General features: G+C 46.0%; 1 protein-coding gene across 1 annotated transcript; it reads right to left on the minus strand.

The window, feature by feature from the left end:
* Positions 1-3,774: 3,774 nt before the first annotated feature.
* On the minus strand, positions 3,775-26,963 carry TGFBI (transforming growth factor beta induced). The gene is made up of 17 exons (XM_082323945.1): positions 26,832-26,963; positions 22,350-22,448; positions 15,450-15,514; positions 14,404-14,561; positions 13,136-13,300; positions 12,493-12,639; positions 11,664-11,805; positions 10,798-11,010; positions 10,511-10,648; positions 10,122-10,267; positions 9,829-9,965; positions 9,174-9,304; positions 7,161-7,285; positions 5,592-5,694; positions 5,308-5,387; positions 4,916-4,940; positions 3,775-4,747 (listed from the first exon to the last, which is right to left on the minus strand). The coding sequence occupies exons 1-17, from the start codon at positions 26,945-26,947 to the stop codon at positions 4,707-4,709; spliced, it is 2,031 nt and encodes a 676-aa protein (XP_082180071.1). The 5' UTR covers positions 26,948-26,963; the 3' UTR covers positions 3,775-4,706.
* Between the last annotated feature and the right edge of the window lie 337 nt (positions 26,964-27,300).

Genomic DNA, 27,300 nt, shown 5'->3' on the forward strand with positions numbered 1-27,300 from the left:
TTCTTTGGGGAATTTACAGATTTCTGCAAAATCTCTCAAATGTGACCAAAAAGGAATCGGAAGAAAAAAAAAATGCAAGAGTTGCCTGAGCAACAGCTGGATGCCTCTGATGCCAATTGCTCCTTCAAGCCTGTCTTTCACCAGTGCTAGTATTACCCTTAGTTTTCCCTTTTGCTCCTCCTGAGACAACAGCTGACAGGTGCAATGACTTTCCAATAAATCACATGTAGAAACAAGAATTTGTGTACAGCAGAAAAGCAGGGAGTACAATTTCTTCCAGCGATGGCATGTGGGTGGCTTCACCCCTGCCTTTAGGTTTGACTTTCAGGGATCATCCTTCTGCAGCACATCTGGCTGCGATGCCTTGGCTTCATTCGAGCCTCTGGCTGGCCTTTGACACACACGAAGGCTTTTGCCTTTCCATCTTTCACGTAAAAAGGTGCATGGAGCTGCCATCGCCCACCTCACAGTCTGACTCCCCCCAAGCCCCAGCACTTGGGGCAGGTCAACTCTAAACCTCTTTCGTAAGCTAAGCAAACAGTGCTCCGAGATTTCCATGATGCTGGAAGAGCACATGTTTTCCACTACAGCACTGCATGTGAGGTCTCTGCTGGGACAAAGCACAGCACTGCTTTTTCTCTTCCTTTAAATACATTTGCAGAAGGCCACCAGAAAGTAAAAGAATTGTCTAGAAGAAAAGCATCCCTGGCTCTTGTCTCAAGATGTAAATGAGCAAAACCACGACATTAACCTTCCTGAAACACAGCATTTCACATTCAACCTTTGTTTTTCCAGCCCTTCAGAGGCACTGCTTTCTTTTCATTTCTTCTTCCAACCCAGAAGAGCACTGGTACTTAGCCAGCACAGGAGCTACCCACCAGCGTCAGCCCAGCCATGAAGGCTATAGGCATCAGCAGGATTTCAGGACTTAAAGCACACACTTGAAAGCTGTATTTTTCCTAAATCAATTTCTGCATACATTTAATTATTTTGTTGAACTGGAGCCACTGCAAGTGAAGGAATCATTATTCTAAAAAAGTAAACAAGGGTGGCTGCACATTCCTGCAAATTTTTCAATAGAAAAACACTCTTGACTCCAAAGGAGGGAAAAAAGCAAGATTGTCCTCCAAAAGGCTCTTATTTGCTCTCAGTTTGGCTCTTTTTGCCCCAGCCCTGAAGGGAGCTCCTGCAAAGGATAGCCCTGGTTCAAGCTTGCGGTGGCACGCACCCACACACTCTGGATTTCAGGTGGAAATACTCTGACAACAAGAGAAACCAAAAACCACTGGTGCAATATGGTTATGTGCTGAACACCCCGGCGGTATTTGCCACAAGAAGGCTAATCCTAAATGCTGCTCGTCCCAATGCTGCCCCAGGGACTCTGCAACGGCAGCAGCCCAGACCCTCACCCAGCAGTGCCTCCATCAGGCTTTGCTTCTTCCCCTCCCTAGAGTGTTGCTGTCTGGAGACTCCTGGAGCCATAAGGTGGGTACACAGGGGAACCCTACCTCCTCCATCCCACCACAGCCCTTGGCTGGGACATCCCTCAGGTTCCCACACCCAACCAGGCTCGTGGGACCTCTCTGCCCCTCGGCCAGCACTTCCCCAGGAGAGTTATGTTTCTCCTTAGCACCAGAAACTTCCTTCTTCCTTTCACTTCCACCTTTTGTCACATCAAAAAAAAAATCTTTAGAAAATGACAGATAAGTTTTATATTCCCATCATCTCAGCACTCCTCATTTCCCCATCTTCCAGCTGCTCTCCTCTCACTTCCTCCCTTTGCACCCCTCAAAGGCTGAAGCAATAACATCTCACTCCCCTTGGTAGGATGACTGCCAGCACCCACCCTCGCTCCCTGGGGGGTAAGGTATAGGGATGAATATCCATGGGGGAAAACATCCCCAAAGTGTTACTGAATCAAAGTGAGAGATGCAGTCCCTGCTGATCAACTAAAGCAGCTCAACCATTGCCATTAATCTAAGCCATCTGGGTAACCCTGAGCACAGTGGGGTGAGAAATCAAATTGGATTAGGGAAAGGGAGGGAATTTAAGTAATCTCAAGAGTTTCCACCAACGTGAACTGTCATCTGGAGCCACCAAAGCCCTGGGGGGATTCCAAGCACAGAGCCCGTGGGAAGGCACTCAGGCATGGCTTCCCAGGATGTGGGATCCCAGGGAAATTATAGAGGCAACACAACTGGGACACCAGCCCTACACCCACAAGACCATGGGGAGCTGCTGCTGACACCCCACAGCAGCTATGGGGATAGAGCAGGCAGCAGGAGGAACAAGGAAGGGAGCGCTGCCAGAGGGCCAGGAAGGATAAGCAATGGGAGAGAGCAAAAAGGGAGTTGGATTGAAAGGATAACATACCTCTGTCTACTGTAAACACTCCCGGGACTTGTAAACCTGGTGTCCCCCTCAAAGCAAGCCTAGCAAAGTCAGGCCATATGCAAAACATGAAGGAGACTATTGCTGCATCACCACCAGCCCCAACACCTGCCCATAAACCAGGCAGTGGAAAACCAGGGCTGTATTCCCAGGAGGAGATGAAAACTGCTCTCTCAGAAGATGGGACTTCTTGTAGTTACTAAACACATCTAAGCAAAGTTTCCTCTACTCCCATCTACTCAAGTAGTTTCATTTCACAAAGAAACGCTTAATTGGTCACCAGGTCAGACACCAAGAAGGTACCAGTGAGCAGCACTCACCTAAATGAGGATCAGATCTACTTCCCAGCTTCCCAAGTTGTGAAGGACTTTATACCACTTAGTCATGAAGCATCAAGGAGAAGAAAAAAAGCAAAGTGAAACAAAAAAAGGCAAGACTCTGCCCTTGCAATTGCATGCACTACTACTGAGCAAGATGCAAGGGTTTTGTAGGAGTTAGTAATTAATTATTCTTATTACAAAAAGCTGAGCCTCCCCCAGGAGCCAATCCCCTGATACTACTACTCTTCCTTGGGCTGCTGGGAATAGGTGGCTCAAAGGGTTCCCCATTACCACTTCAGCCTTAAACAACAGGACTGCATCATGCCAGAAAAATAAAAAGATGAGATGGGAGGTTGGGGAAGGGAAATAAAAGAAGTGCTTGATTATTTTTCACACATTTGAGTTATGCAGATGGCTCACAGCATATGGGATTTCAATTTGGGCTTTTAATAGAAGAAAAACAACCAGCTTGTTTCTCAGCCAGGGCAACCAAAACAATCTGGATTTTTTGTATTCTGCACTTGATACCCTTTTTCTTTTTTGTGCCTCGTAATCCTGGGTTTCACCAAAGTAATAACTGGCCAGGGAGTGAATATAAAGCCCTGATGGGGTGAATCAGTGCTGTTGGCATCATGGCACGCAGTGCTGAGCTCCAGCTGTTGGTGAAGGTAGCTGAGCATCCCGCGGGAGGGATGCACACAGCTGCCCTGTACTCCTTGAAGTGTGTGACAGCGACTGCTCATGAAAGTGCTGCCAAAAAATGATGACAGGCCAGGATCAGAGAGGAGAAATGCTTTGCCATTCCACTCTAGTAACTATTAGACTTGTAAATATTGATCCGAACAAATCTGACCGCCCTCCTTCCCAGTGCTCAGGTGGTCAAACTGTGCCATCAGGCAATTCAAAACAAACAAAAAACCGAACAAGGATTATCATCACTTGTCATATTTATATTTTTGATTTTATTTTTAATTTTTATTAAAAAAACAACCATTATTAAAAATGAATCATTTACTGGAAGGCTTCTGCCAGGGAGAACTCTCATTTCAATCTCGTGAACAAAACGCAGCACAGTTAAAACCCATAGGCATAAACAAAACCCAATAAAAAAAAAAAAAAAGAACAGTTCAAACCATAGCTTATAATTATGCAGTTTCCTCAATGTCAATAGAGAGGCTTTTGTTAAAAGCCTTCAATTCTGAATTTCATGGAAGACTTTTAAAACACAGGGGAAGAAGGAAACACATGCTTGTTTAAACAAAAAAACAAACCCCAAAAAACAACAAAGCAGGAGAAAAATTTGCTTGGGTAATGGTTAATGAATTCAACAAATTTACTTCCTCCAAAGCAGCTGGCCCTGGGTGATGTATTTGCTCAGAAAGCTGAACATACACAATTCCTGCCAAGTCATTCTGGCCAAAATTTCCCAATTCTGGCACTGTTTTGGGGGGAGTTCAGTGAGATCATACCTGGCTTCCCGCTTCGGGAGCCTGGGGTTTGCAGTGCCAGTAGATACCACTGGGAGCCTGGAAAAGAGGCTTTAATTCAGCTCCCGTCAGTCTCCCCCGGTGAGGCAGCACCAAGGCAAGCTCTAAGCATCTCTCTGAGCTTGTGAACCAGGGTGGAATTAAGCATCTGCCCTTGTATGTACGTATCAAGCCCCAAACTGGGTATCTTCAAAATTGCAAATTAGCGACTACTTTGTAAAAAAAAAAAAAACAAAAAAACAAAAAAAAAGCCACAAAACCCCACCAAACCAAAACCTGTCCTCAGTGTGGGAACTTTAAGGTCAAAACCAAATAAAAACTGTCTTAAAATATATACATATATATATGGCTTTTCATTTTTCCTATCCATTTCACTGGAAACAAAAATAAATTTAAGGGTGATATTTGGTTTTTAAAAACAATTCTGTCCTTCTCTTTAGCTGTCAGCTGGAGCAGATGGGATGGAGGCGCTGACTGCGGTTGCTCACGATGCGGCTCAGAATCCACCCTAGTTTTTCATCCTCGCTAGTAACCGGGAGTAGACGGGTGCTGCAAGGAGAAAACCAAATTGGGTGGGACAGACACACAGCACCTCCCTGTCCCCTCCCCTCCTAGTTATGCTACATCTTGCTTGGAGCAAGACAACAGTATAAACCTCTCTTTAAGGGACACAGACATACGATGGAAATTAGAAACAAGCTAGAGAAGTTGTTTTACCTAGTCGAGGATTCCTCTGAGAAACCTGCATGGAAAGAAAGTATAAGGTTTGCATAAATACAACAAACCTCCAACAGCTATAAGAAGCATGTCAATATATTTATCCATAGTCTCCAAAAACTATGGATGAATGACTACTATTGGAAGCTGACACACATAATACCATGCCAAGGTTACATTCACAGTGTGCTGCAAACTGTAGTCTTCATGTTGCAAAATGTATTATTTCTTATATAATTAAATCATGCAAGAAGAGAGAATTGGCCATTCCATGAAAGACATACACTCACTCTCTTTGGAAGTCAAAGTCTGAATGTGACATCATCTTCCAATCATTATTACCAAAATGTAATTTCAGTAGTTCTGCAGTGAGAGATTTTTTTGTCTTTTACCTTGGATAACGCAGATGCCTGTTTGAAGATTTCTAACGCGGGATCTGCAGGCTCGTCACCTCTTTCTTGCGGCCTTGAAGCTGAGGGTGGGACACAGATAGCATTGAAATACTCTTCAAAGCACACAGGCTGCTTCCTTTCAGTGTTCTGGAGCATGTGTTGAAAATCCCGTAACAGACTAATCCCCCTCAATAAACTGAAGCAATTGCAATGTGTCACCTCTCCCTCCCAAAGCAGCTGTGCTGTAATGGTTTGGTTCTAGATATTGCTAAACATGGACCTACCCTGAGGCTGTAAGACAGAGTTCACGGCATAAATCACACCATTCGTGGCCATGATATCGCTTTCAGCAACAGGCTCCTTGTTGACATGTATTACGTTGTTTTTCTGTTCAGGAAAAGAAAAAATAAAGTAAGTAGAAAATGAGAAACTTTTGTCATCAGTGGTTTCCGATTTTATTAAAAAGCCCTCACTTTGCATTTATCATTTACTGGTTGGCTGTAGGCATTTTCATTCCTCTTGTCAATTAAGGAGAATATAAAAACAACTCATAGCCTGAGCTCTTTGTCCTAGAGTGGCTGGCAGGCTTTGGAGCACGGACTTTCTCGGTGCGCTGGCTGGGAATGCTGTCCCACGGCAGGAGAACACATCCACCAGCTCCCTGGTGGCAGCAGGCACGGCTGCTCGTGCCAAGAGGGATGGCTGCGGAGATGGCATCAGGAGAGGGCAGATCAGGACTGAACACAGGAAGAGTCTAGCATGCAAGTTGGCCATCTCAATGCACGGGGAAACACTGGTCTTTCCATTTTTGTCCTGCATCTTCTTCCTTCTGCATCGAGTGGGTCATGATTATTTATTTTCTGAAATATATTTTTTCCCTCAATAGAGGATCCTACATTCTCTTAATGTAGCGCAGAATTTGTGAAATGAAATTATACATCTACTGCATTCAGCTCTGGGGCCCCCAACATAAGAAGGACATGGACCTGTTGGAGTGAGTCCAGAGGAGGGCCGTGAAGATGATCAGAGGGCTGGAGCACCTCTCCTGTGAGGACAGGCTGAGAGAGTTGGGGTTGTTCAGCCTGGAGAAGAGAAGGCTCCGAGGAGACCTTATAGCAGCCTTCCAGTACCTGAAGGGGGCCTACAGGAAAGCTGGAGAGGGACTTTTTACAAGGGCATGTAGTGACAGGACAAGGGGTAATGGCTTTAAACTGAAAGAGGGTAGACTTAGATTAGATCTAAGGAAGAAATTCTTCACTACGAGGGTGGTGAGGCACTGGCACAGGTTTCCCAGAGAAGCTGTGGATGCTCCATCCCTGGCAGTGTTCAAGGCCAGGTTAGATGGGGCTTTGAGCAACCCGGTCTAGTGGAAGGTGTCCTGCCCATGGCAGGGGTGGGTGGAACCAGATGATCTTTAAGGTCCCTTCCAACCCAAACCGTTCTATGATTCTAAATAAATCCTGCTGCATTAAGGGAGCCCATGCAGAGATCATTTTCGTTACACTAAAGAAGATGTGTTAGCTGAACAAGCTATTTGTTTAGTTTATTTATGCTTTTTCCCCCATGACTCAGGGTTAAATTTATAACAGCTCCTGGAAATCATTTACAGTTGGTCTTCTGGGGAGAAAGATGAAGAAAACCACATTTCAAGACTGCCAGCTTGTTGAACTGAACACATGGCAACAGTCCCTCTGCTACAGCCCAGAAAACACTGTTTCGTGGGACTGCACGCACATTTAGAAGGGGTTCCCACACTATCCAAATGCACGCAGACATACTTTGGTCCTTGACATGGACAGCTAAACACAGACCACAGACCTGCTGACCGCAAAACCACGTCTGAGGTGACTCACCATGCTGACTTCCAGTTTATCTCCCTGCATGGACTTCAGCCTCACAAGGGCACTGACTGCACCGCTCACCAGGATCTCATCAGCCACATGGAACTTGAGGATGTTGGCAAGCTCCTTGGCATTACCTGGGGGAAGAAAACATTTACATTTGCAAAACAGCATCAGCACTTGCTTCCCATATTTCATGTGCTGGAATGACATTACATGGAAAATAGCATCATTTCATGAAAGTGCAAGGAAAAAACATACAATTGAAAAAACTGGGCAGAAGGACCTTGGTTGGAGCTGGTTAGGACATTGAGGCCATTCCTGCCTGGACAGGTCAGGTTCCCAGCAAGTCCAGAAGGACACTCTCCCAATGTCCCACCTTGCTATGTACCAATCCTGCCCTATACATGAAATCCCTATCTCTTGGTTTTTCAGTCCCTTGTTAGTGCTTTCATTTCCCAAGGAAGTCGGGGGGGGGGGAAGACCTATGTGAAATAAGGAAGCAGGTACAGCACTTGGGTACTTGCAAATGTCAATACTTTCACCAGTGCCAGTGTCACTTAGCAATAATCTTCATGGCTGAAACTGCAGGATTCCTGGGTAGGAAGCAGAAAAGTGCAGGAGAAATGTCACTAATGGCTTGCAGATTGCTGACCTGATCCCCAGTCCACTGAGTCTATTCATCTAGCTATGCTTTGAAACAGATCTTAGGAAGATAAGATGCTTCCCCTTTGCCGTCTGTTTTCCAGAAAAGGCAGTGACATGCACAGCACAGGCCAGCAGCCCTCCTCCATCTTCTCCTTTAGAGGATGCAGTGTCATTGATAAAACCCACAGACAGGTGATGGGGAGCAGCTAGTGCAAAAGATGGCCTCCATCTACAAAACCCAAGCAGCTCCTTCAGCAAGGAGGACTTTTTCTTTTAATGCTCGTATCTGAATACACCGTGAGGTTGTTTTTCCATTACAGTTTTTCTAGGGTGGCTACAGTTCACACTGCACATTCTCACGAGCATGATTCACTTCTTCATCAGGAGCATAAGCTAAATATTTGCGTGAAAAAAGAAGAACATCTGAAATGTCCGCATCTGGGATACTTCATTCCTGCAGCCGTTTACAATAGCTGCAAAACAGTTCTGAAATATTTATATATTAAGCAGTTGACTGGATGTGCAGTCTGATATTACCAGTTCCTCATCCCTGCACTTAAAAGGATAACCAGCTACCATGGGCAGATGCTTCCCAAATTATGATGTCAATGTTTGGTTGGGCTTTAATGACGAGAAGACATTACACTCAAATACCTGACATTGTTTCCAACCACAGCCGGTTTTTAACATGAACAAAGCAAAAGATCGTGCTGCTTATCCAGAAGAGCATTATTAAACATTCCCATGCTTTTTTCCACACCCGGCCTACAGCCTGTGCTTTTCAGGATATTGGTCTTCATCTGTGCTAGACTGGAATATTTGTTGTCTTCTCAGGATCAGACTGGGCTTCCTGCTTTGTCCTTGTACACATAGATGGAGCAACAGCTCCATCCTTTTACTACTTAAATTTCATACAGTGTAACTTGAGGCTGAATGTGGACCATGTTTTCTATTTGCAAAACTTACTTTAGACACCCTGATCCCATGTGGTTGACAGCCACATTCTCACTTCTTTCATCCCTGAGACAGGCAGAGACCTCATCGGTTCCTCTAGAAACACCTTAGAGTTATCTTGCTCACACAAGCCAGCACAGCCAAATTAAAGTCATAGTAAGTTTGTAGCACACACTACAAACGTGTCTCCAAGCCCAAGGAAAGTATAAACCCATGCCTACGCTTTGTGTGAGAGTTCAGTGCCACTCAGCATCCTCAGCTTTCTGCTGGATAGGGCTTATCCAAATCAGTTGTGTAGGAAGCCCATGCTTCCAACAGACAGGGTCAAAGAATGAAATATGGCAGAGAAACTTAGCCATTCCTTCCCATATCATGTCAATAACACACAGCAGCTCTTCATCTAAATGCTCTAAAAATGCTCACCCATTAGTTTGTTCAGTTCCCCTTGGGGCATGGCTCGGAAAGCTTCGTTTGTTGGAGCAAACACCGTGAAGGTACCTGGCCTGTTCAAGTTCTCCGTTAGACCTGCAGACTGGATTGCAGCCACCAGCGTACTGTAAGACAAACACACACAAAATGCTTCACTATAAACTACTTTTGTTGGTCTTTGAGCAATTGCATGTTGTGTTTGAAAGAGAGCTGTGAAGTTACAATTGCAAAATCCTGCTGGGGTCCAGCAAATCAATTGACCAAAAAGTTCATTAGGTAGGAAATAAGCCTGTGAGGTCCAACCAGAACATCTAAGAAATGGCAAAGCAACTTGGGAATGCTGACTCCTTGGGGACCAAATGGTAGTGAGGAGACAGAGAGGCCTGTCCACAGTAGCTCTGACGGGCAGAGATGGCTTTGGAGCCAGCTTCTTACTGTATTAAGGGGGACCACAGGCTCTTGGCTCACAATTCATTGAAGGGTTATTTGAAGTCTCACTCCCTATAATTTAGGGATGAGACCATGGTTTTGGATGCTTTTCCTATGTTAAAAAAATAAATATAGTCATGACTACAACCCATAATAAATAGAAACTGCTTTGGCAGCTCTTCTGCTCCTAACTAGCACTTAGGAAGAGCAGAAAGGTCACCTGAAGCGATGGTCTGCCTTGAGAACATCCATCACTGAGCCAGACGGTGGAGTCAACATTTTGTCCATGCTGAACAGGGTCCCAAACCTTCCTCTCTTGTCATGGGCAGCAATGCAGGCATTTTCAATGCAAAGGTTCTGCAAACAAAATTGCAGAAAAAGAGACATTAACATATGCTTCGAAAGAGAGATTTTTATACTTTCCACAGTGCTCAAATACACTTTTTACATGCTAGCCATAACATTACAGACATCAAGCATCATTCAGCCATATACAGCACTGCAGGAACTTACATTGCGGTACACAAAAACTCTCAGTTCCTTGTCACCCAGAGTCTGTAGTTTCTGTCCATGGTAAAGATGTTTAGAGGAGAGCTGGTCTCTAACAATGTGGTTCAGAAGCAAGTTTTTCATGTTGCTGTCAACAACGGGGAGTCCATCTGCAGCAAAAAGTATGGAAAGAACCAGTGATTCACTTAAAATGACCATTGAGACACTAAAAATGTGCAAATACAGAGTATTATGTGCACCAGGTTTTAATTTTAAAGCTAGATGCCATTGCCTATAGCTGAGGCATTTGAGAGAGGGCTTGCATGCTTCTGCACTGAAACTTGGCTGAAGACTGTTTGAAGCAGATCTGTGGCCCAAACTGATGGAAGAAAGGGATTTACTCCCCAGTTTACCTTTGAACACGTCATTCACTGGGGCAAGGAGGGTCACTCGCTCACTGCCAGTTAGATGAGAACTCAGACCAGCTTGTCTGAAAAGGTCTGTAGACTTGGAAACTTCAGATTCTTGTGCCAACTCAAACAGGGTCTTAGCTGAAAAGAAAAGTAACACATAGTAACCTTACATTACAGGAAATCCACCCATCACTACAAAATACCCACACCCTCTAAATCCAGTATTTCCTTGGCAAAATAGACAAAAGAAAGGCAACAGAAAGAAGGATGCAGAGAGGCACCAGTACCTGAGTCTGGGATCAGCAGCTCATTAACAAAATGTACGACGCCGTTGGTTGCCAGGACATCCTTGTTGGCAATGATGGGCTTCCCATTGAGGGTCAGCTCTTCCCCACTGCAGCCCACATCCAAGGTGGTTCCTTCCAGAGTCTCCATTGTCAGGCCAGCGATGATGGCCTCAGCACACATGGCTGACTTCAGGATGTGATGGTTCAGCAGGTCTATAAGAGAAGCAAGTGCCTTAGTGAGCTGCAAAAATCAACTATGAAATTATTGCAGCTTTTAGGGATCCTGTTCAATGGCAAGGGCCTCCTGTACTGTACGGGGCGCCACTCCAAAAGATGCACAGTCATTTTCATAGAATCATACAATCGTTTAGGTTGGAAAAGACCTTTAAGATCATCAAGTCCAATTTAAATTGTGCTGATTTTAATTCAGCAGTGTGTGAAATGAGGTGCCTAAAAAGAGTAATTTTTATACACCTTTGTCAACTTCAAAAGATTTTGTGTGGTTATTTGACTCATTTGTCAGGGGGAGATACATTGACTAGGTACTAGTTTTTTTGCATCTTGCTGGATTGATAGAAATCACCATCACATACAGGAGTGCTAAAGGAGAACTCGGAAAATGAACTGCTTCAGCTCCCTCCTCCATATCTGGATACCACTCTGTTTGCCATGTCTACACATCTACCATGCCTACATCCAAAGAAGTCTGGGCTGTCCAGTTTAAAAAGCTGGAGTCTGTCAAATGTGTTTACTGCAGCTGTTGTCAGAGTGTATCAAGAAGCCGTTCAGATATCCTTGAGAAGGAATTTAGAAGAACTGAAAAATACTCTTCAGTCCCTCCATGGGCTCAGTAAACAAGCGCTTACCCCTCAGGGCTTCTGGGTCCCCCAGGATCCTGTTCAGTGTTTCTTGCGGGATCTTCTCAAAGGCTTCGTTGGTTGGAGCCAAGAGCGTGTACTGGCCTTCACTTTCCAGCAAGCTGTTGAGGTCAGAAGCAGCCACAGCAGCCTTCAGAGACATGAGGAGAAAGGGTAAAACACATTCAGCCAGAATACAAAGTTCAGCAGCTTTGTCCAGGCACACACTAAAGGCCATATATTAAGGCTTTTATAATTTCAGAGGACTTACAAAAAATCCTGAATAGCTTCTTTCAGCACTTCGGACCCTTTATAAATTTGACCCGGCCCCATGTGCTCCAGAAATTTGAGTACAAGAGCCCTTTTTTTGGCAAGACTGAGAGCTACTTCAAATACCCTAATATGCCTGGAAAGGGTCACAGTAGTTCCAGTGAATAATTCAGATCAGAACCCACAGCTGGCTAACTGCAAACCCCCTGTGCTTTTTAAGTTATTCCTTAACTTGGCAAATACCAAGGCAAATAAATGGTGCTCATCAAATCTGAACAGTTAATATCTCCTAAGGCTGAGACTCGCATAGAAGAGTGAGGAGCCAGACTCAGTTTACATCTCTTTACTGACAGCAATAGCAGGGTGACAATTATTCTCATAAAACCCTACTTGTGCTGATATCAAACACTTCTCTTCCTAAAGCAAAATAAGCTATATTGGTACAAGGATTTTATCAGCAGTTTTAGAGTCACAGCACCTAGGCACTAGCAAGCTCTTCATGACAATTCATTGGGAGTGGGATGACTGAACATCCAGGATTCCTGGAGCGCACGTGGGGTGGACTCACCCGAAGAGTTTCCAGGCTTTCCTCAGTCTCAATGATCTGCTGAATGCTGTTTGTAGTGGTGGCAATGACTTTGTCAATGACATGAACCACTCCGTTAGTGGCATGGTGGTCAGCTTTCAACAGCCTGGCACAGTTCACAGTCACAATCTGCAGAGGGAAAGAGCCACGGGGCGTTATGTGCACTAAAACAAGAAGGTAAAGCAGCCTCTGCTGTTTTTCTATTTCAAACGCAGCAAGCACTATAATATTGAAGCAGCAGGAGCAGAAATGTGGTTTCTTAAAAAAACACACAAAGAATGAGAATGCTGTATCAAGAATGTTTGAAACCTTTCATGTTTAAAGACCTTTGAAAATAATCAGTGGTTTTGTCTACCCTGAATCATCAAGACTAAGAAAATATGCAAGAACCAATACTTAGGCAAGCATACGGTTACACAGCAATGTGGGCAACTTCCCTTCAATAGCATCAATGAAGCTATCTGCTTACAAATATTCTTTTCAAGCTCCTCCTAAATATGTATCCTAAATCAATAGTTGTCAACCCAAGCATTACATAGTCCTGGAAGTCCAAGGACAGTGCAAGGAGGTGCAAGGCAGCAGAAAAACAAGCCTCCTGTGGGTAGGTTTAATACAAATGTCTTACCCCATTGGGATAATGGTGAATCTGGATAGGCAGGTCTTGGTACATTGAGTTAAGTGTGATCCCATGTTTCAGATCGTCCGTGAGGACCCGTTTGTTCACCATGTGGTAGCGGAGGGCGTTGAGCAGCTCAATGTTAACGTTACTGACTAAGGAATCCAGAGTTTCCTGAAAATCAGAAAAATTCATTTTTCAGTGCTGAGTGCAATTAAGCCAGTTGTTAGAGAGAGCCAGGAGGTCTGGCTGCATCCAGGGTGCTTCCAAGGTGCGTGTGTGCGCATGTATATTAAGTGATGTATTCAGCCTTAAGCCATCTGTGTAAATTAAGAGCTCTAACTTTTGTAATTCTTTATCTTTTGCCTTACAACAGCCACTAGCAGCTCTGGCACCCCCCATCCTTCCTTGGCAGATGAAGGGATGATGGCAGCAAGCTCCAGTGTGGGATCGCTTCATCAAAATGAGCAGTAAGGCAACAAAAGGCATCACTCAAGGCCAAGGACAAATACACCAGAAGACCTTGCCCAACAGCATCATCCCTGCAAGAGGCTCTGCTGGTGCATGTTTAGGGTAGAGCCTTGGTAGTGGGGATAGCCGAAAAGGTGCCCCCTCCCTGCCCCAATAGTTGTTCTTACATATTTATGGACAAGTGATTTAACTGTGGGATGTAACTGGATAGGGGTTGTACAATCGGGACTCTTCCCTGTTCACAGAGATGCTCCACTAGGAGCGGAGCACCAGCAGGACAGCAGTGACAATTTCAGGAGTGGAAATTTCACAAGACACAGAGTGAGCAAATCAAAACCAATGTAAAGGAAATTTATATGTAACTGAGCATAGGAAAACACTGATGGAGAAAGGCTGCAGGTTTACCGAGGCTCTGGTTGGGAATGGCTACTTGTGCAAATTATCAAGAGCAACCAGAGGGGTAAAGTAAGGGTCAACAAGAAGAACCAAAAGGGATGGAAAATCTCTTGCCGCAGGTCTTATTGCAATCTATCTGTAATGGTAAGAAGCAGGGAAAACTGAACAGGGTGATTTTTACATCCACCTGCTGGAGAGCACCCACATCTCTCTAGTGTCAGGTCTTTCAGAAACAAAGCTCTGGAGCTAATGGACCAGTACAGTGATTCCCATCTTAGAAATTCATAGTCCTTCCCACATCAGGACTGTGTCTGTTCTACTAGATAGGGCTGGATCCAGACACCTGCAGAGCTGGATCTCCACTAGAGAAAGCCAGAGGAAGAGGAGAAAGAAGAGGAATTATATCTTACAGCAGACAAGGATGCCCAGGCCTCATTACTTGGGGCAAAAATTGTAAAACTTCCAGGTCCTTCAATTTCTGGCCTTAGGTTAGACCGGTCGGAGTAGAGCTGCGTGGTGGCAGACCCAACAACTCCCAGGGTTTCATAGATGTTTGAAAGCGGCAGCGCTGAAAGAAGAGAAGGTTATGTTCCCAGCACATCATTCATCCTTCCCTGCACTGCGCTGAATTAAAGGAGTGCTGCTGGTGAGAATGCTTGGGGAAATGAAGCACGTCAGGGAACTCATATCTGTTCATTAATTAGATAATAAATACTCATAGCTTGACAGCTCCAACCTCAATTACAGCAGCGTAATCCAGGATCTACTGCATCTCTGCAGGTTTAAATAGAGTTACACTGGATTTATATGGATGTGAATTGAGGCAAGCAAAGATATTCATTGCTTTCACCCGATCCTTGTTTGTACTCAGGCTTTTGGTGCTCAGAGCTGGCAGCTCACCGCTGGTCTCAGTCTCCACTGACCCGGCTGCACCAGCCCACGTGATTAACTGGGTAGCATCAAACTTTTGTGGAAGGAAGCATTCAGAAAGCAAAAGCAAAATATGTCTTTGTTCAATAAACCCAGTTAATTCCCTCCCGACTCTCACCAGTGGCTGAACTGTATTTTCTCTTAAATGCAATTTTGCTAAACTCATGCTTGCCAAAATAAAAATGAGCAGAGATTGGCAGAGCTGTCTGCTACTCTATCATTCCTTTGTATTGCATTTCCAATACAGCTATATTACTTGTTGGAATAAGTAGTTCCCTATGGCCCTCCCATGCTTGATTAAGTTTAATTACATCCAAGGTTTTAAGTTGTCTAGAACATTTTGCATGCTTTGGAGCTGATCTGGCACTCAGCTGGTGCTCTGTTGAGTCCATTTTTTACTTGTTCATGGCAATATTGTGCACAAATTGCAAAAATCAAATCCACTTTGAGCAATTTTCTAACATTTCCCTTTACTAGGCAGCTGTATAATTTTAAGAAGTCTAAAAAACATCAAACATATTTTTACCAGCTGGGCAGCCTTTTTCTCCAGGAACTTTTTCATATCCAGGACAGCACTCGTAACTGATTACTCTGGAAGAAGAGATGGATACGGCAGATTAACAGACGGCGTCTCACTGCTCTTTTCTCTATTTGCTATAGTTCTGTGTCCACCCATATTTGGTGATGTTTCTTTCTAAGCAGACTTTTCATTAGAAATATCGACTTGAACAAAAGACAAACCACAATTTTTATCTCCTTCAGGGCTGCATGTTGCCAATTTCTCCACAGAACAAAAGCAGACACAATTTCTTTTCAAAACCACACTTTCCAGGAGACTTTGTACAAACAGTGGATGGAAACCAATGCCACGGTCCCAACAGATAATCTGTGCAAGACACTGCAGATGCTGGTTCATTTAGGCATGTTTCCCACAGGATTTTGGGATCTCCCCGGCTGACTGCTGCTGTCACATCTGATCATTGTTTGGGCAACATGCTGCAACTCTGGTATGGCTGCTTTACCAAACCAGCCAACCGTTTCCCCTTCATTTCACTCCATTCTTGTCCACCACCAGAAATTATTTTCTTACCTATGGCAAAATCCACAAGACAGACCTGGAGGGGAAGGAGCATCCCTGGTCTTGGATGCGCTGGCACAAGGGCTTTGGATAAGCCCTGCAAGGACAAACTTTACCAGTGGTGGCATGTGCATCCACGGGCACCCCTAGGCAGTACCACAGCACACTCATCTTTGCTAACACTGGGTACATCCGTGCAAGCACCCTCAGTGCACCATTTCCTTCTGGCTGGCAGCGAACTGCTGCTCTGATTGAGCACTGTCCCCCAGTAAAACCAAAGGGGCCAGAGACCCCATCCTGGGGACTCAGAGCCGTCCTGCAGATTTGCAGACCCTAAATGAGGAAGAGCTGCCTGAATGCTGTGTCCATCGTCTGCAGCTCAATGGGAAATAAAAGTCATCTGATTCTCAAAGCTGGCCATTTAATGGAACGTTTTGATATTAAGGGGGGGGGGGGGCGGAGGGGGGGGAGGAAAAAAATCAGTCCAGAAGTTGCCCATTTATTTTTCACAGGGGATTCTTTCACCTATTGCTCTTACGCTTGGTGTGAAAGGAGCAAGGCCATCTGATTGATAGGCTAAAGACAGCGAGGGAATAGGTGTTCCTCCCAAAGACAAGCATTTCCTCTGTGCTCCCGGTTGGATTCGAGACAAGTAGGATGCTGTATCGCTGAGCCTCAGCACACTCACTTAAAGAGAAAGGAAAATCCTCAAGCTTTAGATATTTGTCATCATTTTAACACTGTTAACAAACAGTGGAAATGCCTGGGGTTTAAGAGGGAATTCTTCAGGGTAATTAAGAGCCAGTAAGTGAAACAAATACCTGCTTTTCTGTGACAGAAGCAAATAAATTCTGTGTCATGGTTTCCTAAGAGAATTACAAAGCAAACCCAGACTGATTGTCTAGACATTATATATTCCATGTGGGAAAGAGTTTGCCTAAAGCAATCCCTTCCTTTGACTACTGGAGATCTTAACACCCTGCTGCTCCACTTTCCCCAGCCCCCCCGTCTCGTGTTCATTAGAAACACACACTTTCGCCCCCTGCCACTTCCCTCCCCTACCTCCGATTTTTCTTTTTTTCACCCTAGAAACTAAATCCAGTCTAGACAGTTCCCTTGGTTCAGACCTGTAATCAAAGCCGAAGAGCTGATTAAAGAGAAATCATTCCAAAGTTCAGCATAAATAATTCCTGAGTGCTGACGTAAGCTTTAAAAGGCTTATTTATAGATCGATCAGAGATTAATGAGCTGTGACGAAGGGGCAGGACGCTGATGCACACAGCCTGCAGCACAGGGAGCTCACCGACTCGGGGCTGCCCCAGCAGCCAGGCGCCTGCCGGGAGGGGCGGGCACCAGGAAGGGATGGAGGGACTGTGCCGCCTGCTTTTCAGTGGGTTCGTGGGCATCTCCAGCACCAGCCCACAAGGGAAGCTAATGGCAAGAAGCACTGAGGCCAGTAATGGGCCCAGCTGCACCCGTGCAGGGGCTTGTTCAAAGCCCTTGGTCTCACTCGCCCACTGAAGGTGACCTACCAGCATCACCTGGTATGCATTTTGCGTGCCAGCATTTTGAGTTGAGTACCAGAAAACTTCTGCAAAGGGCCAGGTGAACACAGAGGTGCTCAGCCAAGTGTTTGCACCCACAAGGAGCCAGAGATGAGGACTGTAAAAATCAGCTTCAGCGTCAGCCATTTGCCCTCCCACGGCTGGCGGACTTGGTGGAAGCACAAGACCACCCAGCCCACCCAAAGGCACATGGGCACCATTCAAGGGACTGCTCAGGTTTGGGCACAGGGCATCCTCCCAGCACAGCAGTGGCTGAAGGCTGCTCTGCCTCACTTGCAGGACTCTGCATCTCGATGCTACAGTACCCTACACATCCATATGGGAGGAAGGCTGCTCCTTTGACATGTCCTCCTCCAGCTGGGTTGAAGCCACAGTTTGCTGCCCGGAGAGGAGTATTTCTCTTACATGGCCAGGGGCAAACAGCTCATGGGAGAAAACACTGAACACTCCCAACTACCGCACCGCGTGGTGGGTTCTGCACAAACGCCTTTGGAGTTGCCAAGTCCATCCCTGTTTCTGGTGTCTGCTCAGCAGCTACAGATCGCTACACCATGACATGGCAGATGCCAGCAATGTGGGTTAAATAAGCAATGCCCTTGTATAAAGAGCATTTGTCATCTACTCCGCAACGCCTCTGACCACAATTTCCTGACCTCCTCATTGAATAATTTCAAGTCAAATCTGTAGTTTTTCAGCCTCTGGTTTTGAAACACTGTATTTCTTAAACGTCTATCTGTGTCTGACTGCAGAAGCAAGCTCCCTGGCTTTTATTAGTCATTGTTTCACTGCTGTTGCATTCTTAGGATCTGAAATTAAATTTTAAGTGCATTTTTCAAGGTAATAAAAATAAGCTTAGGCATATATTAGTGAATAAAGATCCATTTGTAATAATTTCCTGTAATAAAACCCATATGTTTTGTTTTTGTAAAATAAGTGCCAGAGAGTAATTTTTTTTCCTGAACTGAGGAAAGTACATGAGACAAGAAAAGGAAAGTTAATTTAAAGGAAAAAAAGGAACATATTAAGGGGCAACTTACTGCCACTAGTTATTCCTCAAAAAATAATAAAAAAACCCAAATTTATGTAAGTTGTCTTTTCATTCTCAAGACAAAAAAGTGTGTGGGGACGCATTCAATTGCAACCCAATTCTGGAAGAATGAGTCCAGTGCATAAGGGAGGTAGAAAAATAGAAAAAGCACAGGCACAACTATGCGAATATACTCTAAATAAACTATTTCTTTGGCTTGGAATAACCAACAGTGGAAAATTACCTAATTACCAAAACAATCTTGTTTCAGTGCTCGTTAAAATCAAAGCACTGTCAGACTTCTTGCCAACTGTCTTATCTCACTTCATCAGCAAGTAATGCAATGATAAAAAATGTACATAAATCCTCTATCTAATTTCTCCCTAACTCCATGAGCCAATACTTCAGCAAAGAGAAGAAAAACAAAGAAAAAAAAAAAAAGGCGGATAAAGAGGTAAGAGTCCTCTTCTGATGCATGAGTTGAAATTTCCATCGTGCACATCCAGCTCCAGTAGAGCACTCCACCCCCACGGACCAAAAGATGCTGCTCAAGAAGCAAGCCTGCAAAGCCTCCCCACCAAGCTTCTGCCTTACAGCCATAACCTATTTGTTTCTGGTAAGAGCTATGGAGCAACGCAGCACTGCGCCTGCTGCAGCCCAGGGTGACTGTGAGCACTCTCAGCTGTGAGCCTGGAGCAGCAACCAAAAGGTGATGCACCTGGAGACAAGACTAAAGACCAGGCACATCCACGTCTTTTGAGCTGGCTTTCCTTGCTGCTCCAGTCACTCTGTGTCTCCCTGTGCAGGATGTGATCATCCAAGAAGGAGTGAAGTTATGACTTACTGCTACAGGCTTGCAGCAGCTTTTCTGCCTTCTTCACTCAGAGTTGAACTTCTCTGCTCTGAGCCAGCTCTGAAGGAGCTCAGCTTTGCTTCTCTGCAGTACCTGGTCTCTCACTGACCTCTCTCTCTACTACCTGTTTGAAACAGTGCTCAGAGCAGGAAAAGAAAAGAAATCAAAGCAGTCAAAATTGTCTTCCTAGAGCCAGGTATTTGCACCTGCAACACACATCCAACTTGTGGCACCACTGACCCTTTAAGCAAATAAGGAGGATAACAGCCAGGTCAAATGTGAAGTAGGCAAGGTGGATCAAGTGTCTCCTATCCCAGGACTGCTCTTCTCACAGGTGGGAAAAGCTTTTTAGGAGGAGAAGAGAAATGACCATGCTTATCCAGCTCCACCACCACCCCTGGGCTGATGGAGTGGATCCCCCTGCCAATGGGAGGACCAAGCACACAGCTTCAGGAGAGGGCTTCTGACTACGGATCCCAAGCAAAGGCTGGATCCACCCAGTTATGCTGACAAACATGCCAAATCCTGACTCTTTCTGGGATTTAAAGGCATCTAGTATTCTCAAAACCTCTCATGGACCAGCTCGGTCCCACGCAATGGGCCAGCGTTGAGGGTTCATGCTGAGCACCATTAACTGTGCCCACGCACTCTCTTGGGTGCTGATGCACTGAGCACAGCACAGCATCAGGCCCTGACACTGGTTTAAGAATTTGACTGCTGCAGCGTAACACATCATGTCCTTCATGGCCCAAATGACTCCTGATTGCTTCCATATGCCAGGAACACCACATCCAGTGGGAGCCATCACCAGCAAACATTTGTAATCAGAGCTGTCCCAGGGTCCTCTGGAAAATGTGAGTCAAGGCACATGTCTTTTGTTCTGCACAAGCACTGCTAAAGGGCAAAGTAGGGCCCAGGCTCAAGAATGACTTGGAAGAGAGAAGAAGACAATAACACCCATTGTCAAGATGATGCAAAGTGAAGAATAGTGAGCAAATTCCATGTATAATGGGAACATTATCTCATAGGTTAACAGGCAGGTTAATGCTGTGTATGCTTTTCTCTCAGCAATGTATCACTGGATTAGACACTTGGGTAAAAGCAGAGAAAATGAGGTTAGAAGAGATCACCCCATCTCCTCAAATGAAATCATGAAACACTGCCAGATGCCAGTTGTTCCACCTCGTTCTGGAGATAAGCAGATGAGTTTGCCAAATACAGCTGCACACTTGGGTTACTTGAGGTTAGTTTCTCATTTGCTTCAGAGCTGAAGAAATCCGTGGCCGGATTGTTTTGCCTTTCAGTGACTATAAGAGCAAAGCTATCCCACATCCACAGCTGAGTCATGTTTTCTTTGGAGACCTATTAAGCTACTCTGTTATCAGAAGAGGCAATGATGATACCATATTGCTATGCCATAATCTTGTCCATTTTACATCAAAAAAGCCACCATTCAGCCAAGATGAGAGCCTGAACTCCAATCACCCAAATAAAGTCTTCCGAGATTTGGGGATTTTGTAGAATTAAGGGGGGTGGGGTGGGGGGGTGGGGTTGGGGGTGGTGGTGTTTGTTTGTTTTTACAATATCGCCTCTCCTTTTTTTTTTTTTCCTGTAAAGACAATTGGACATAAGGGAAACCACTATACATGCTCACTGTATGGTACATCCTGCAAGACATCCTCGTGAAGTACAGAATTTTCCTCTTTTAGACGAATTCCTGGGTAGCACCATGAAAAGCCAAAAGCCATGCACAGTGACGATTCCTGTTTTGCCTCCCTCCTCACGATACCAACACCAGACACATGAAATGAATCCTGATGGCCAGCCATCACAGCTAAACCAATGAAGGCAATCAAAATAAAAGCAGTATAGCTTACCACAGTTAAAGATCTCAAAGTCTGCTGTTTACTACAGAAACAGAGTTTATTTAATATGCAGTAAAGAACAGCATGTTCCTATAGATCTAATCACAATTTACATTGGACCATATCAGAAACACATGAGATGATTTTCTGCTGTTTGTTCTTCTTGACCTTGCAGATCCAGGACCAGACCTGGCCCACAGCTTTGCTCCCACAGCCAGCACCTTTGCACTGATATTGGGTAACGTGGTGCGTGCTAAAGTGTGGGCCAGCAAACGTGTCTGAAAGCCCACTTTGGCCTACACCAAGGAAAAAGATTCCCCGCTCCTGATCTGCCTGGCAGATAGTCAAACACGCGTATCCTTAATTATCTGCTGACTACATCTTTCAAAAGTATGCCTCGAGGCTGCTTACACAGACACTTTATGCAACAGCTACTTGAATATTATTGTTTGCAATTTTAAACGTGGAATTGGCCTGGAAGTCTAAATAACTTTCCTGGTGGAGTCATCAGAGAGTGTTGGCTAAAACTGACACCTCTTTCCCCTTATTTCTGTTTTCCCTTCCAAAGCAAACATGTGTAGATGAATTTTACATTCTCTCCAATATCCATCAGCTCTGGGTTGCCTTTTTTTTTTTTTTTTTTTTTTTTTTTCAGCTAGGCAGCATTGAGCCTAGCATGGAGAGAGACACAGCTAAGTACTAGAAAACATCTGGTACACACTTCATTACAGCATTGAGAGCCATATAAGTATATAGAGAAATGCAATTAGAATAAACCATCAGGATTTGTATTTACATGGTACTTTCCATTCTTAACATCTGAGTGTTTTAGGATCATGCTTGCCATTTGAGAAAAAACAAGGCACAAGTATTTCTTTGGGAGTAAAAGGCTGAAACAATTCTTAGCACATATATGCATTAAGCCCACACTGGGGACTCTGACATCCCACGTCTGTCACACCGTCTGCTTCTCCCACCCAGCACCCACCTCCACAACAGGGTCTTCGGGGAGACCCTGGCCGGCACTCGGGTACTTACGTTGACTTCCCGCAGATCTTCCTTTGGTACCACTGCTTGCAGTTGGTGAAGTATTTCCTGTTCGTGCCGATCAGCTTCTGCACCGCGCACACGTTGGGGCTACAGGTAACGACAAAGCAGAAGAGGGTCCTGTAAGCCTCCCTCCTCTCGGTGCTGCCCCCCAACGTGGAGCCAGACCCCACCTGACAGCACCCGAAAAGCCCTGCTGGGGCTGCAGGGCAGGAAACTTTGAGAGGTGCAAGTCAACTTGCTCGATCTGAGTGTATAATGACTATCATGAAGTGGAGGAAGCAGTGAGAGAGATCTATCTTCACTCTGCCAGGGCATCTTTTTCTTCACCGAGTGCAAAAATCTTGACTTTTTCCCATGTTCCACCTCTCCCCAAAATATAAAGAAATGAAGTTAAAAATAATACTTTGGTCAGTATTTCCATGGTGAACAGCTACTTACAATTTGGGATCCCAGCTAAAACCTGAAAAAGTTATGCAATAATTCAAATCCTTCCAAACAAAACCATTATTTTATTGTTTAGGACATAAAGAAGGACATATAATTATCAGCCCATGGACCAACTTGCACCAAAACCAGACTGGGTACTTTTGCTGTATGATAAACTCAGCCGATTCTCGACACGGATGCTGAGCTGCTGATGGGCAAAATGAGCAGTGGCACTGCCCACTCCAGTTTCAACACACCAGGTATGTAGGCACAGATTGAGAGTGGCTGTATCAGCCCATAAGGTACCAAGAACTCTTTCTCAACCAGAAAAGCAGATGGTCGGTGTTACATGTGTGACTAACCCCACTGAGAGCTGACTGCAGCCTTTCAGCTTTCTAAGAAGTGGTATCACTGTGAGCAAAGATGTGGTCAAACAGGAGTTGGGAGTTCACTTGCTGCTGGTTTGGCCAGCACAGCATTTCCCCACTCAGCCTGGCTCACCATCTCCATGGATTGTGGCCAGCAGCCCTGGCCACGGATGTGGGCAACACATGGTCAGTGCATGAGATATAATTTACGGATCTGGGTTGCAAGGCGATCAACTACCTCTGGGCTTGAGCCAGAGGTGTAGCAAACACCCAAGCAAGCTGAGGATGCTCAGTCCAGCTGAGACTGGATTCCCAACACCAACACCATGCCCCAGTTGCGGCAGCGGCACCAAAAGTATGTGCAGTATTGGCTGCCAGGCAGATGGAGGGAAAACAAATAATTAAGCAAAATACATAAATCATCACTTCAGCCCATCAGAAGTGCTCTGCACCGTCCAAGGCAGAGTTTTCATTTGCACAAATGAAACTCCAGATGGGGCCTGGAGGTGCTGTTGTAAAAGTCTTGTTGATCTGTTTAGCAAAAAAGACAGCAGCCTGTTTCATGCTGGGTTCGACCAAGACACTGCCCATTTGCCTACGAAAATTAACAAAAGCAGAGTTTGCAGTCCAACCACCAAGTCTCCCTTGTGGCTGTGCCTGCTTTTCACTGGCGTCCCAAATTCGACTCTCTCCAAAACGGGCCAGCGTGCCCATCATTAGCATGAATTAACGTGAGGGTCTCCTATATGTTGGCTAACTCCAGCGCCAGTCTCAGTGGGAGCTTGGCTTGCCTTCAATGAGCCTTTGTTGATGTGCCTGCTGCAGGGCCCTTCGGAGGCAGGATCTGACCCTGCGAGGCCCTGGCACCTTCATCCTGCCCCGAGGGGAAAGTGAGGGCCCATGGGACCTGGGGGAATTAGGCTCACCATTTCTCTCGTTACTGCCATACCCAGTAATGGTAGTTTATTTCTGCATGAAAGCATTTAATTCCCTTTATATATATAGGGCAAGGGACAAGGAGAAACAATCTACTGAAAAAAAGTTAGAAATCACAAAGCCAAACCTTCAGCTGGTGCAAACTGGCCCAGGCTCAGTAATTTCCACGCCAAATCATCGCTTAGAGAGACGTCTGTGCTCTCTGACTCAGCCCACCTCGGCTACCCTGGCCCCGCCGCACCGAAATATGGTTCCAATTACATCGAAATTCCAAACCTTGCCTCGATTTCAGCGTCTGGCTGACGGCAGTGGACAATCCCTCTAATATTCGTCTTGACAAGCCTGGCTACTGAAAGACTTGTTTGATCACTTCCCTCGTATCCCCGGGAGCAGCCTGCCAAGAAAACCCTTGTGCCTTCAGGACAGCATCAAACCCGGCGCTGCCTTGCTCCCTCCTCCTGCCTGGGACCGCAGCTCAGCAGGGCTGCTGCTCCCTCCCTGACTTATCGGGGAAAATTTCTTCCCAGTTTTTCCTCAGTGCAGAAAAATCCGTCCCCAGGGCCGTGTTATCAATGATTCCCACAGGCAGGCTGTAGTAGCGGCTCCCCGCGGTGCATGTTCTGGTCCTTTGCCCAGTCTGGCTTAAAATGAATTTGTCAACACTCTCCCCTCTCCTCGTTGGAGTTCATCACCTCTGCCATGCCGTTCCCAGCCAGCCGCGCTGACTTGAGAATAAAACTGCCTATTGTTCCCCTTCAGCTGAAGCCTTCCACTTGGCAGGCAGCAGCTGGGAGCTGCTGGGGCAGGGGTTGCCCTTTGGGAAGAGGCAGAGAAGAGCAGGACCTACCGTACGGTCCCAGCTACCTGCCGTGACGGCGCCCACGAAGATCCCCAACATCATGTAGTGCCCACAAAGCCAGGTGAGTTTGGGGAGAGCGCTCCTAGATTTTCGTCTTCAGATGTAAATGCTCCTTTTATGCTTCTCTCCCAGACTTAAGCTGATTCACTTAATGAAAAAAGTTAATGAAGATGTACAAGTTTTGCTGCAGAGCCAAGCTCTGCCACCCAACTCGCTCTCAGCTCAATAGGAGCATTGATGGTGTGGGGGGATGCTCACAGCAGAAAGGGTGGCAGCCCTAGCTGCACATCCCTCCTGAGCTCCCTCCTGCAAGCAAAACAACATGCCTCACATCCAAAAACTTGTTGCCTGGTTTTGTGTTGCTGTATCTCTTTGGCACATCATTAATCAATGTTCAAAATTCAGCTGATTTTTAAAAATTAGCTTGGTATAAATTGCTCTCTCCATCAGAAAGGGACCACTGAGGAAAGTGCTATGGCTGGATTTATCTCAGCGTAACTTCACTTCAGCTGGAAACCCTGGCATACTAATTCCTTGCATCTCCCAAAGATCTCAGGCACCAGCATGGACCTCAATCACACCTTAGCCTGTGCCTCTATTGATTGTACAGGGAGTAACAACAGGCTTCTTTCTGCAGAGATGAGTGCACTGATTTACACCAGGACTGCACTAACTTACTGAGTCTGAGCAAACTTCTGCCTCAGGGCTATAGGCAGAAATGGATATTTACTTAGGTTCAGATCATGTAGAGATGAAAAAACAGACTCACTGTATTTGTAAGTAAATCACTGTAATTCTTTCATTATTGAGATTTTACAAATAGACATCAGCTCAGAATTTCTCTGTTGGATTCTGTACCTGATGAAACACATAAACAGCATACCCCTTTTCATAAATACTGACCTGGATCCCTGCCAGATAATGTATCAAATTGCAATATTTAAGTCTTGGGGTTTTTTTAAAAGCATTCCATGACCCTGCCTTCACCAATCCATTTAAATGGAAGCTACAGTTCAATCAATGTCACCACCCTGAGAGACAAAAGCCAGCTGAAACGTCTGTCATCCTTTCACCCTTCCTATTTCCCAATAAATTTAAAAAAACATGGGAACAACTATTAACATTGGGTTAGTTTTCTACCTATCAACGAAGACTCAAACTACTCAGTCCATAACATATTGTCCATCTAGCAAGAGAGGTCTACATGCATTTTTTGGATATTCCTTATCTCGGAAAGTTTATGAGTAAATAAGTGATTACTTTTGGCAAGAAAAGTTTCAAGACTTACTAGGGTTCCAGTCAAAGTGTGAGATGGAGCCCAGTCCACAGAGACACCCCTCTACCATTGAACCAATTTACTTTATTTTTCTATAAATTCATGAAAACGAGAATACCTTCCACAAAATGTTTAACCGTTCTAAATCTGGGGATTTTTTTCCCCCTTTTTTCTTAATGGGGATAGACCGATAAAGAATCATTGAGGGCTCTCAAATGACATCTGCAATATTAAGCATCCTGAAAGAAAGGAAGTTATCCAAAGAAGAAAGAAAAAAAGTTCCTCGAGTGTGAAAGAAAAAGTCGTTATCCGAGGAAGAAAGAAAAAGTCGCTGTCCGGGGAAGGAAGCATCCCGAGCCTCTCCCGAGGGCAGGGCCGGGCCGAGCCGCCGGGGGCCCCGCAGCGGCCCCGGCCCCGGCGGCTCCCGCCCCCGCACGAAGAGCCGGCCGGCCGGAGCGCGGCGGTGGACCGCGACCGGCGAGACGGCCCCCGGGCCGCCCTTTCCCACCGGGATTTGTGCAAACGGAGGAAAAAAAAAGTTCCCCCCCTACCCCTCTTTCTTTTTTCCCGGGGTGGGGGCGAGATCCGCCCGGCGCCGCGCTTACCCGTGCTGCCGGCCGCGGAGCCGGCTGTGCTGCAGGACCTGCTGGTACGGGGACTTGGCGGCGGCGGCGAGGCCCAGCGCCAGCAGCAGCAGCAGCGGCAGCGGCGGGGGCGCCATGGCCGGGAGGCGACGGGCCGGGACCGGGACCGGGACGGGCCGGCGGCGGCCGCGCACCCCGTTAAATGCGGCGGCGGGGCGGGGGCGGGGAGCGGCGGCGGGGGGGGAGCGGAGCCGCCGCCCGGCCCGGCCCGGCCCGGCGGGAGGGGAGGGGAGGGGAGGGGAGAGGGGGCCGCCCCCCGGGAAGGGCATCCATCCATCCATCCATCCGCCCACCCACCCGTCCATCCGTCTGTCCGTCCGCCGGTCCGTCCGTGCCCCGCCGCCGCGGGAGCAGAAAGCGGCCAGGGGCGTCCTCCATCCTCCCTTCCAGCTCAGGGTTTCATCCACAATCGCTTTTTTCTTCTTCTGGA

This window comes from Platalea leucorodia (genome assembly GCF_965183815.1).
Source record: "Platalea leucorodia genome assembly, chromosome: 11".
Taxonomy (NCBI): Eukaryota; Metazoa; Chordata; class Aves; order Pelecaniformes; family Threskiornithidae; genus Platalea; species Platalea leucorodia.